General features: G+C 35.4%; 1 protein-coding gene across 2 annotated transcripts in view; it reads left to right on the top strand.

Moving 5' to 3' along the window:
• LOC124231440 (SR-related and CTD-associated factor 4) overlaps positions 1-12400 on the top strand; it is a 58181-nt gene that overhangs the window by 12822 nt on the left and 32959 nt on the right. For both annotated transcript variants that reach the window (XM_046648244.1, XM_046648243.1), the window contains exons 2-4: positions 9060-9143; positions 10023-10067; positions 11590-11751. In XM_046648244.1, coding sequence (XP_046504200.1) covers positions 9060-9143; positions 10023-10067; positions 11590-11751 — 291 coding nt within the window. The remainder of the gene's footprint in view (positions 1-9059; positions 9144-10022; positions 10068-11589; positions 11752-12400) is intronic.

Raw genomic sequence — 12400 nt, 5'->3', positions numbered from 1 at the left:
CCGGTACATAGTTGTGTATTCTTCGTTGTGGGTTCCTCTAGTTGTGTCATGTGGGACGCTGCCTCAGCGTGGTCTGACGAGCAGTGCCATGTCCGCGCCCAGGATTCGAACCCGACGAAACACTGGTCCGCCTGCAGCAGAGCGCACGAACTTAACCACTCGGCCACGGGGCCAGCCCCTACCAGATCTTTTTAATAACATGAAATTATTTTCTTATTTTAAAATAGTCATCGTGGAAAATTTGAGAACATCTGATTATTGTTTTGGGTAAATTTCTAGAAGTGGAATTGTTGGTTTAAAAGCTATGGACGTTTTTTAGTTCTTGGTATATAGCTGTAAATTTCCCTTTGAAATTAAAATTTGCCCATTAGGTCTCATCAGCAGAGTTCCTTCTTTGCTTTATGCTAATCTACACTTATGCCAGTTAGATAATTGAAGAATTGTATCTCATTGTTTTAATTTGTACTTCTTTGATTTTTGGTAAGGTTGAACTTTTTTTTGTTTATTAATTAGCTATTAGAGTTTCCTTTGTTAATTGAGTAACTCTTCTGTACCTTTTTCAATTTCACTGTATCTCTTACTGTTTGTACATGTTACTAACTCACACACAGTATTCTGCTTTCAGGTAGAATGGCATAGTGGTACTTGTTTAACATGTGGTTGGCTTGGCCCCTCCCCACCCCGTCCCTGTCCCCATCCCCCATCACATTAAATTGCCCAGTATTAAGAAAGTATTAGCTTCAACAAACCTTTGGTAAAGTATTTGTAAAGATATAAAATGAAATGCTAGGTAAGAAGGGACTGTAAACTCTCTTACTCAATTATTCTAGCCATAAGTATTTTATAGAGTTGTCTTCAGGCTGCGCTTAGATGGACAAAGCGTCTTGGCAGAAAAGATGATTTTAAAAGTTTTTTTTCCTAGTTATCTTTTGTCAAGAAGTTTATGTGTACTTTAATAAAGTGTTTAATGTTACTAATAAACATTAAAGTTATATTGGATTTAACTCGATTTGATTGAAGCCATTGTGTGTGATATATTGAGACAAATGAACCAAAAGAGGAGGAAAGACTGGATTAAATGCTTTGATATCTACCTCTGTCAGAAGGGAGATTTGAGTAGCAGCCCGTCACTGCGAGTGTGCATATTTTTGGAAGCATTCTTTTTTTCTTTAAAAGTAAACTTTTTGACTAAATAGTAATAAGAGGAGCTTAAGGCAACATTGGTCATCTTGGAGGTCATAATAGCAAAGGAAGGAATACTGCATATAATCAGTATCATTTGTTATAAAATAAATTTTAGGAAAGCAAATTTTTGAAAGTTTAGGGAGGGGCTGCTCCTGTGGTGTAGTGGATAAGATTCTACATGCTCCACTTTGGCAGCCTGGGTTCACAGGTTCTGATCGAGGGTGCAGGCCTATACCGCTCATCAGCCATACTATGGCAGTGATCCTCATACAAAATAGGAGGAAGATTGGCACAGATTTTAGCTCAGGGTGGATATTCCTCAGCCAAAAAAAAAAAAAAAGTTTAGGGAAAAATAGGTAAGTATCCCATTGAAAGAGATTCTGAAAGGAAATATTGTTTGAGGGATTTAAGGTTAAAAAGTTCCTTAGACTAGTGTGTAGTCTTCTAATTCTTTTCATCACTTTGACAGCTCAATTTCAGAAAATAGGAAAAGGCATATTCCAGAAATTGTAGGCTCAATGCCAATAACTCTTATCTGTGCCAGTTCTGTTAGTTTTGTGAATTTCTAGAAATTTTTAGTCACTAGGAGCCAGAACAGATTCACTAACAGTTTATAACAGACCAAATTAAACTTCTTTCTTTTGTGCAGTGTATTTTGTTTAGCGAGGACTATAAACCAAGTTTTTCAGAAAGATATTTGTTATGATTTCATTATTAATAAATTAGAAAAATATAGCAGGATGAGAGTATTGTTAAATAAATTTTGGTTAGCAGTGTCCAAAGTATGTCACGTAAGGTCATGCTACAAGTAGGTCATATTCTTTTTAATCTTTAAAAAACCATTGAGTTGGAGGAAGGCATATAAAGTAGGTTCCTGAAATTCATAGGCTGATGGAATAGCTGCTACATCAAAAAGCAGAAAATGATTTCCAGACTACCTAATTAGATTGAAAGGGCTGTCAGAAAGCAGCATAAAGTCAACATGAAGATCTAGCTTTGATAGAGATTCCAGTGAAAACAATGTGAAAGTTTCAGTTGATAAGAGATGTGAGTTAATAATGAACTAAGCACTGTTTTTTTAAAGTAATAAATAATGCCCCCTGTCCAAGATGTCCACATTCTGAATCCTAGGACCTGTCAATGTGTTAGCTTACATGGCAAAAGAAACGTTGCAGATGTGATTAAGGATATTGAGTTAGGTTGTTTATCCTTGCATTATCTGGATAAACCCAATGTAATACCAAGGGTCCTTATGAGAGAGGCAGGAGAGTCAGAGAAGGTGATGTAACAACGGAAGCAGAAGTCAGGGAGGAGAGAAGATGCTATCCTGCTGGCTTTGAAGATGGAGGAAGAGGCCATGAGCCAAAGGAACGGAGGCACCCCGTAGAAGCTGGAAAAGGCAAGAAATAGATCCTGCCCTAGAGCCTCCAGAAGGAGTGCAGCCCTGCCAACACCTTGATTTCAGACTAGTGAGATTCTGACCTCCAAGATTGTGAGATAATTTGGTTTTAAGCTGCAAAGGTGGTGGTAATATGTTACTGCAGAAATAGGAAACTAATGCGAAAGAAAATCCAATAGATTCCATTAACACAGGAATACATTCTGAACCCTGTCCATTTGGGGATATCTGACCTAAAAGGAATTAGCCAGCATAGTCAGACCTAGAAAACATATCACTTGACTAATAGTTAAAGAAGATAAGAGAGAGGAAGACATGCTGAGTTATCTTGAAATATTTTACCATATGAGAGAGATCACTGTTTTGTGCTCCAGGGGCAGAACTGGAACAGGAGAAGGAGGGTATCAGAAGGGAGATTTGAGGTCATTACAGAGCAGACTGCTGTTACTATTGGAGCTGATTAGTTATGAGTTACTAAGACTGTGTCACTAGATGGACGGATATATTGTAAAAGTATCTGCCAGATATATTGTAAAAGTGGTTCTAATTTTGGTATGAGTACTGTATTAGGTACTAAGGTCCCATGTAGCTTTAAAAGTCTTTGAGACTACTGTATTTTCACTATAGAGGAGATTTCTCTAAATGTAGCATTTGACTAGTAGATGTAAAACAAAAAAGATATTAAGGTAAGCCATAACAAGAAATTAAACTTGGGTGTGTGGGTAAAGATTCCTAGGGCATTTTATAGCTCTACTTATATGTCAAGTACTGGACTAAGAGATTCATATATATTATCTCATTTAATCCTAACAGCCTTATCAGGTGAAGTGAGTACTGTTAATCCCCCTTTTCAGATTTTAAAAATCCTTGAAGTTTAGAAAGGTTAAGTAAACTTGTAAAAGTTTATACTATGAGTAAATAGCGTAGTATCATTACTTTGACTAACCCCCAAACACTATGAATTGTACAGGTGTCACAGGCCAAATATTCTCATTCTTTATCATCTCTTGAAATTCATTTTTATTGACATAAGGGATCGGGATGAATGATTTCTTCATAATTTTTAGAATACTTTGTATATTAGACTTCTATATGTCATACAGCAGGACAGTGTTCCTATTTAGACTTTCTCGTAGTCCTTCAGCTAGTGACAAAGCAAAAAGTCATACTCATGTCTGTTGCTGGCAAGTATGTTTTTCCTAATGCCTTCTGAGGGGGTCTTGTACCTTTTGGGGCCTACTGCTGCTGTTATTCTATGTAGGAGAATTGCATGGTTTTCTCTGGCTGCTTTGACGTATTTGTTTTCATTAACAGATTACATTAATCCTGAATATGGGCTGTAGTAGTAGGGAGAATGCCGCACCTAATGATGCTTATTGAGCGCTTGCCCTGTTGCGGGGTGATAGACTAGTCGTGGCATATACAAAGACTACTTTAGTTCTCGTTGATACCTATCAAGTAGGTAACAGGTCTATCCTCCTCAGTATGAAGACGCTTGTGGCTTACAGAGGTTAAGGAATTTACTGAGAATCATTTACATGGCTGGACCCAGATTCAAAACCAGGTCTTTCTCACTCTTTTCAGAATACCACAATGTCTGATTTTTTTCACTTCTGGAGCTGGTTGGAATTATATTAAATTTTGTAGTTTTCAGACTTTTATATATAAAGTTGATAGGTTTTTTTCTTGAGGTTTGTTAGCCGAGATTGGATGTTGGTCAGAAATAAGTAGAGCCTGAATTATCTTTACCCTTCTTTCTACCCTGTGTATACTACTCTGTGTATTTTAAACTTGATTGAAAAATATGAAATTTTTTTCCAACTTGGCTATGCTACTTTTTTCCCCACAGTTTGTCCGTAAGAAATGTATTAATGGTTTGAGAAATCTGCACATTATCGAAAGATGACCAGCAGTAAGATTGGGCTTTATTTTACTCATTTCTAAAACAAAAGAATTTTTCTCTGAGTCATTGCCTTTCATATTTTTTGACCATGACCCCCCCACAGTGAGAATGACAGTTTTACATTGAGACATGTTTGTGCGTGCACGCTCACACGCAAAACTTCGAAGTTTCACCAGACAGTACTTAGCTTGCTGTATATAATGCTGTTTTATTTTTCACTCTATTCTGGTAGAAAAGTTCCGTCACTCCCCTTAAGCTCATTTCTATAATCTAAAGTATCTCAGCCCACAGTTTGAAGAACACTGCTCTGAATTATCTCCAGGATCCTTCCTTTTTTCAGCGAAATTGTGTGTAGTAGTAATGATAGCATTAGCATACTGTCACATATTTACTCTGTACTAGATGCTGCATTCAGTGCTTTTCTGTGTATTCTTTGTATTCTTAAACTTCCCTGAATAAATAGGGATTATTATTATCCTCATTTTACAGATGAAGGAGCAACTTCTCAGAGTCAGCGAGTGCTTGAGCCAGGATTTCCCAGTTGATTATTGAGCCTGTGTTCTGATCGTTACTCAAACAGAAATTTATTGTGCTCAAAAATTTGGTAACTAATCTAAATCTTACATTACCACAAGGTTGTATACTTCTAAGAGATTCCTCAGTCAGCACTGGTGGCCGTAACACTTCTCCCTTATTTCAATTGCAGCTTGCTCTAGATCAGGTAAGGACTCGGTATATTACCTCTAACTTGTTGCTTGCCTGGAGAGATCCCTTTACCACTGTGCCACTTTTTTTTCTTATTAAAAAGTCTTTGGATCTAACCCCTCATAACAATTATATTTTAGTATCACCTTCTCATTTGAGTCTACATGTGTATTTACTTATTTTTTTACTTAGCTATATAGTCTTTATCATCTTGAATATCTGTGCACTATTCCTGTGTGCTAATGTATTATAGTATTAAGTAAATAATTTCCTCATTGTTAGGTTCTTATTGGAAAGAACTTGAGCTTCAGGAAATGGTAAACTACAGATTGAATTTACCACTAAATTCGCTTTATGGCTTTGAGCAGATTCTTGAACTTCTGTGCTTCAGTGTTCTCATCTGTAAAATAGAATTATAATGTCTGCCTCACCATAAAGGCTGTTAGAATTTCTATCCAAATAGGTAGTGTCAGTGTGCATGGTGACAGTAAAGTATATCAGTTTCAGTGTCATTTCTGTGCTGTATCTATCCAGTGAACCTGTTGATCTAAATATCAGGGGATATTTGCAAAATAGCCCCTTTGCCTTGCAAAAGGTAGACTGATGAATTTGTGCTTTGAAGAAGCCAATAAAATATTAGTAACATTAATTGAGCTTTTAAAAGATAATTTTGAAACCTCCAGTTGTGAAACTTCTGTGTCTGCCTGTATTTTTCTTCATAAATTATATCAAATACAAATTTCCAGCTTTAAGATTTAAGAAAGACATTGATAAAGGAAAGTAAAGGGCATCTAAAAAGAACCTGAAATGTGATGAAGCGTTATAATGCTAACAGGTAGGAGAAGATATTTTAAGGGTGGTAGTCTGTAAAGCATTGAAACATGACTCTGTCTCCTCTTTATGTGCCAAACATTGAACTTGCCACTTAACTGAGCTCTCAAATATTTGTTGTATGGATGAGAAATGATCCAAAACTGCATCTCTGCTTCCTTACCTGCCACTTACTCCTTAACCAGTTGGACTTTGGGATCACTTGGAAAAACTGGTATTACTTCAGCTACCTGATTGTCAGACTGAATGAACAAGGTTTGGTTCACATCCTTATTAACCTGTTAGAGCATTTGACCATGCCAAATGCCTTTAATTTCTGGCGTTTGTCTTGGTGTTCACTTGTGCAACCCCCTTCTCTATACAACATCGGAATTTTTGGTATAACTTAGCTAGGTTATATGTTCTTGACTTTCTTCTAACTACAAATTCTGTCTTACCCACGCTCATGGCTTTGATTCTGTGACCTTTCAATTTCTAGCCTGGCCCTCTCTTCTGTATTCAAGATTTATATTCCATTCTCTGCCTGGATATTCAGTAGGCATCCCAAATTAAATCCAACGTTTCATCATTATCCCTGAATCAGTACAGTATATAGACCGGCACAGACATCTGGTTGATATTTTTTTCTGTACGTTTTTCTCTTTATGTTTCACCATAGTTAATAGTCTCAGCATGTATTTAGTCAGTAAGCAGCATTATGTAAGGGTATGAGTATAAGGGTTTGTGAGCTTTACAGTCAACAAACTTTAGTTCCGACCCACTCCCTGGGCATCCAAGCAGATGTAACCCTTTTGAGTATCATATCAAAAGAGGAGTAACAGAATCTAGGTTAGTTGTCAATATGATTACATGAAATAATGCACCACCAAACGCATTTCTTCCTTGTTCATTGTAAGCACTCAAATGTTGGTTCCTTCCTCTCTTCCAAAGTTGTCTTTTCTTTATGAAATATATTAACACCCTTCCACTGTCTCATGTGATAGCGCTTGAAGGTTCTCTTGCTGGTCTTTTGCCTGAATGGTGGTTATACTGCTATATGGTATCATTTGTATTTTAACTTTTTAAATGAATTGTGGTAATTTAAATATAGACTGTGGAGTGTTTCATCAGAAGGTGCACTGGTCTGTCTTGTGTGCTCAGCTGATTTTTAATATGGCAGGTTGCTTACTGCAGAAATAATCAGGAAGTGCTATTTAGAACTTTAAGTGAATATTAGCTCTGGCTGAGGCTTCATTAAAATATGACTCTCTAAGCTTTAAATGACCAGACAAGTAGTTCTCATTGTTTGTTTTATATTGGCACCTGAGCTAACATCTGTTGCCGATCTTTTTTTTTTCCTTCTTCTCCCCAAAGCCCCCCCAGTACATAGTTGTATATTCTAGCTGTAGGTCCTTGCGGTTGTGCTGTGTGGGACACCACCTCAGCATGGCCTGATGAGCAGTGGTATGTCTGCTCCCAGGATCCGAACTGGTGAAACCCTGGACCACTGAAGTGGAGTCTGCAAACTTGACTGCTCAGCCACGGGGCCAGCCCCTGTTGCTCATTCTTAAGATCCTTGTATAAACTTTTCTGCATCCCTTTTCTCTGCTTTAAAGTACAGAGGAGGAAATAAAATAACAGTAATAAACAACTGTCTTAATAAATTTTATAGCTTATAAATGGTCAGAGTATATCCTTTATAGATGTATGCTGTATATTTCATGCAGTGTTGATACTTTTAGAATTTGTATTTAACTTGAAATATTTTAAATTGTTTTCTAGTTTCTCATTGGTTTATGTAATTTCAAAGATTGCTATCTTTCTAATTGTTTTTCACATAATCTCAAGGAGGATTTTTAAAATAATGAAGAATTATGACCTGTTTATTTAGAGAATCTTTCTTTTCTTAGATAAATTCCTGTATTAATATTATTTATGGGAAAATTCTGTCTTTCTCTGCTTAAACAGAGTATCTGTTCTTCTATTGCTCATATCTGGCATTCCATACCTTTTCTAAAATTACTGGTACTGTTATCTGTAGTCCTACTGTGTCTGTTATTTTGGAAACCTTTGAAAATTCTCTCTGAATTTCAAGGATATGTTGTTACTTGGGGCTGTTTACTCTGGGAGGAGAGACTTTTATTCTTCAGGCTAGCCTCTTAGTCGTGGTCTAGTAAGGTCTATGTCTTAGCAATTCCATATTTGAAATATCAACATTAATTGGAAAGGAATTAAATACAAAGTTGATAATGCTCAGGAAGCCCTGAAAATTATTTCAGAATATCTTTAGAAGTCCCAGGTGAGTATGTGCCTATGATTAAACAAAACAAAATAAAACAGTAATTTAAGAAGCTAGATATAAGCTGCTTAATGTCAGGATTTTGTCTTTATAACCCTCTGTGGGCTCTCATTATGTCTTGGTTGGATTTAACCTTTTGGGGGAAGGAGCATGCATATGTGGTTAAGCCTCCTGGGAGCACCAGATTGTCGGATTTACTGTTGAGAGGTTTGTTAAATGTGGTGTCATTTTTATTCCTGACTAAATCAAGAAATTGTGAATTCCAGCTTTATAATGACATTTTAAATTTCTTGCCTGATTTAGTGCGTGTGTTTCTCCAAATGAACCTTAGAATTATTTGAAGTTCACCAAAATCTCAGTGTTTGGATTAAAGATTGAATACGTTAAATATTGAGTCACACTATTGCCACTTTGAGTCCGGGGAGCATGGCGTGTTTGTTTCCATTCAGATCATTTTTGAGTTCTTCAGTAAAGTTTTGTAGTTTTTTTCTGTTGCAGGTTTTGTAAATTTCTTAATGTTTTTTCCTTTTTTCGTTTTTGTTGCTTTTTAATATGATCCTTTCCCAGTGTATTTTCTAAGTGGTAGAGCAGGTATGTAGGAAGACTCTTGGTTTTCTTTACTAGCCAAATTGTTAAACTTAGTTCAAAATGTTTGTTATCCTTTTAGTTAATACATTGCAAATATCTTTGTAGAACTGGAAAATTGACTTCTAATTTTACCTTTATTCAAAAATTTTTTTTCTTTTTTTGTTTTTAAGCTCTTTTCACTTATGGATATGAAACCTCCTATCTCTCGAGCCAAGATGATCCTCATCACAAAAGCTGCTATTAAAGCTATTAAGGTAAGAGTAAAATAAAATATATTTAATTTAAAAATTTTTTGAGATTTTGAAAATGTTATCATTAAACGTGAGAATGCGTCTTGTGAATTAATTCAGGCCTGAAACAAAGAACACTAACCAGCTTCTGCTGAAGGTACATGTTAATACAGTTTGGTACATTCGCATTGTAAATATTATTTCAAAACCTGGTTTTTTTTCTTAGTTGTTGTTAGTATTTGTCCTTTGTATTTGTTTCAAACTTTATCGAGGTATAATTGACAAATAAAAATTGTATATATGTTTAATAATATAATGTAATAGAACATGATGATTTGATACACATATGCATTGTGAAATGATTACCACAATCAAGCTAATTAACACATCATCTCACGTAGTTATCGTTTTTGTGTGTGTGGTGCTGTAAGAGTTGAACTCACTGAAGTAGAGAGTAGAATGGTAGGGTTTGTTTGTTTGTTTGTTTGTTTTTTATTTTGTTTAATTCTTGTCATAAATCAACAGACCTCGGGCTCAATAAAGTTAATACCCAAGATCACACCTAAATAAGTGACTCGCAGTAAAAACTGCACTATTCTGTTCCAAAGGCCATTGTTGTTATCCCTCTCATAAAGTTGCGTGATACACTACTTTATGAAGGTTGCTTGATTAAAAATCTGAAAAAAGGACTTCTGTTTTGGGTGATTTTTCTGTTTTAGTTAATTCCTTTCTGATTTGTTCAGATTTTTTTCAGTTGTTGACTATGGATTATTTCTCATGGTTTATTCAGTTTATCTTGAGAATTATTCAAATTGTGCAAATTTCAGGGTTTTAAGTATTTTCTAGTTTTAGGAAATGTAGAAATATGTAAACTGGACAATAATTTTCTTTTATTCTTTTCAGCTTTATAAGCATGTCGTTCAAATAGTAGAAAAGTTCATCAAAAAGGTAACTCTCCGTTTCATTATTACCTCATTTTAGTTATGCTCAGTATTTATAATTTACTTTGTAAATTGTAATTTGGATATGTGCTTCTAAAGCCACTCTGCAAAAAAATTGTCACTAGAAGTTCTTTTTAATTACTAGAATTTTTTTTGTTGTCTTTAACAAAACAAAAGCAAATTGATAGCAGTCGTGTAGTTTGAGCACTTAGTGTGAGGTAGCACTCAACAAGAGTGTCTGGACAGAGGTCTCCTTGAGCCTGATGTGCCACCTCTGCCCTGACCACTCTGTTGACATCTAACTCAGCTTGTAGTATTGCAAATGAAGTCACTTTGTGAAAGTTCTTTCAGCTTTTCCCTGGTCGCATCATAATTAAACCATTTTTCAGTTTTACTGTTGTCTGTTGTTTTATAACTGTGTGATTAGCACATTTCAGTGGAGGACCAAGAACAGAGACTTAGACATTTTTGTCTTCTCCCCCAACCTGGAGCTGTGCCATATGATACACACTAATGTGTTTGGAAATGTCTCTGATCCATGGCCTTTCATACTGGCTGAGAGACAGGAGTTAGAGCTCTAACAGACACCAAAAAAAATGATCAGTAGAGGTGTTTATAGTAGCAGATCAAAGTACAAATAAGTAAAATAGAAAAAAAATTAATATTACCTGCATGCCACCACCCCAGATTACTGTGAAGATTTACGTTTGGATCTACTCATTTTTATTGTGTACCCGTACATTTATAAGAGGGAAAATGGTGGCAGACTGATTGATAACCTGCTCTTCCCACTGAATTTATCATAGACATCTGCAAAGATTCCATTGCATGATTGTTTCTGTGATTAACTCAGCCAGTTCCCTGTTGTTGGACATTTCGCTTCAGTGGCTGACCTAATGGAAAAAATTAGGTGCATCTTAATCGTTTTCCTTAGAATAAATTTATAGATGTAGAATTATTGGATCAAATAAGGCTTTGCATTTATTGCTAAATCATCTTCTGTAAAAGTTGTAGTACTAGAAATGTGTGTAGGTGCCTGTTTCTCTATTCTTTTTATCTTGTCAATTTGATAGGCCAAAATGACCTCTCCTTTTAGTTTTTGTTTCTCTGTTACTGTGCTTTTAATAGAATTAAAATTGATATGTTAAAATTTTTTTGATAATAAAAGGTAATAATTATTTTTTTGAGCAGGGTGAATTGGAGTAGAGACTATCATAGTAAGTGGATTTGTATGCAAGTGCCTTAGGGATTGATAAAGTAATGTTGATTCTGGGAAATTATGGGGTGGTGGATAGGGAGATCAGAGAGAAATAAAATATTGGGAATCTGAAGTATCAAGAGAATGCTGTATTCTTCTATATAGACCTGTGGGAAATTTGACAAGCTAGCCAATAAGAGAGCTAAGCACTCAAGTAGTTTCTAAATAGAAACAATCATTGGATAAACAAAGTTTCATAAAAGTGAGATTAATAGGTGTCAAATTGTGATTTTGCTTTTCTTGTATTGACTTTACATCTTTGTCTTTGTAGTGTAAACCTGAATACAAGGTTCCAGGATTATATGTAATCGACTCAATTGTGCGACAGTCTCGGCATCAGTTTGGAACTGATAAAGATGTTTTTGGGCCAAGATTCTCTAAAAACATAACCGCTACATTCCAATATTTATATCTTTGTCCATCTGAAGATAAGGTATAGTTAATAATTTTTAAATTAAAACTTGTGTTCTTGTTTTTATATTTATTTAAATCTGTTTAAATGTTTATTAGATATTTGAAGCCTACTGTATAACTAGGAAGATAATCATGTAGTGATCTCTGTGAACTTGAAACAAAACCCACGTTTTTTTTGTAGTGGTCATCTCATCTGTTTTCTTGTGAAGTCCTTCAGGAATGTACTGTTGAAATATGAAAAGAGCACCATCTTCCTCTAAAGAAGGCATTGTTGGAAAGATTTACTTACAATTGAGTGAAAAAGAAATTCTGCAGTAGAGAAAGGCCGTGTTCATCTCAGATTATTGCTTATTCCAGAAGGAAGGGACCAATAATCGATGGCTTTCCTTAGCATATAGAGATGCTAGAGCATAAATGGCATCTGTTAGCAATCAGACTACAGTATTTAATTCCTTATATACGTAGCTGGTTTAACTGTGTACTATAAAAAGGTAGAAAAACATTACAGACGTAATAACTGGACTCCAATAAGTGGGAGAATTACACTGGTAAATCTCAAAATAATGAAGAATGGAGACATTTACAATAAACGGCATATAAATTTGAGTGTTGTAGATTCTGTATTTATATTTTTGGAGGAGTGCTTTTCTGGGAAAGATATACAAGAG

This window comes from Equus quagga, chromosome 21, assembly GCF_021613505.1.
Source record: "Equus quagga isolate Etosha38 chromosome 21, UCLA_HA_Equagga_1.0, whole genome shotgun sequence".
Lineage (NCBI taxonomy): Eukaryota > Metazoa > Chordata > Mammalia > Perissodactyla > Equidae > Equus > Equus quagga.
The sequence above is the reverse complement of the archived record's forward strand: the minus strand, read 5'-3'. Positions and strand labels throughout refer to the sequence as shown.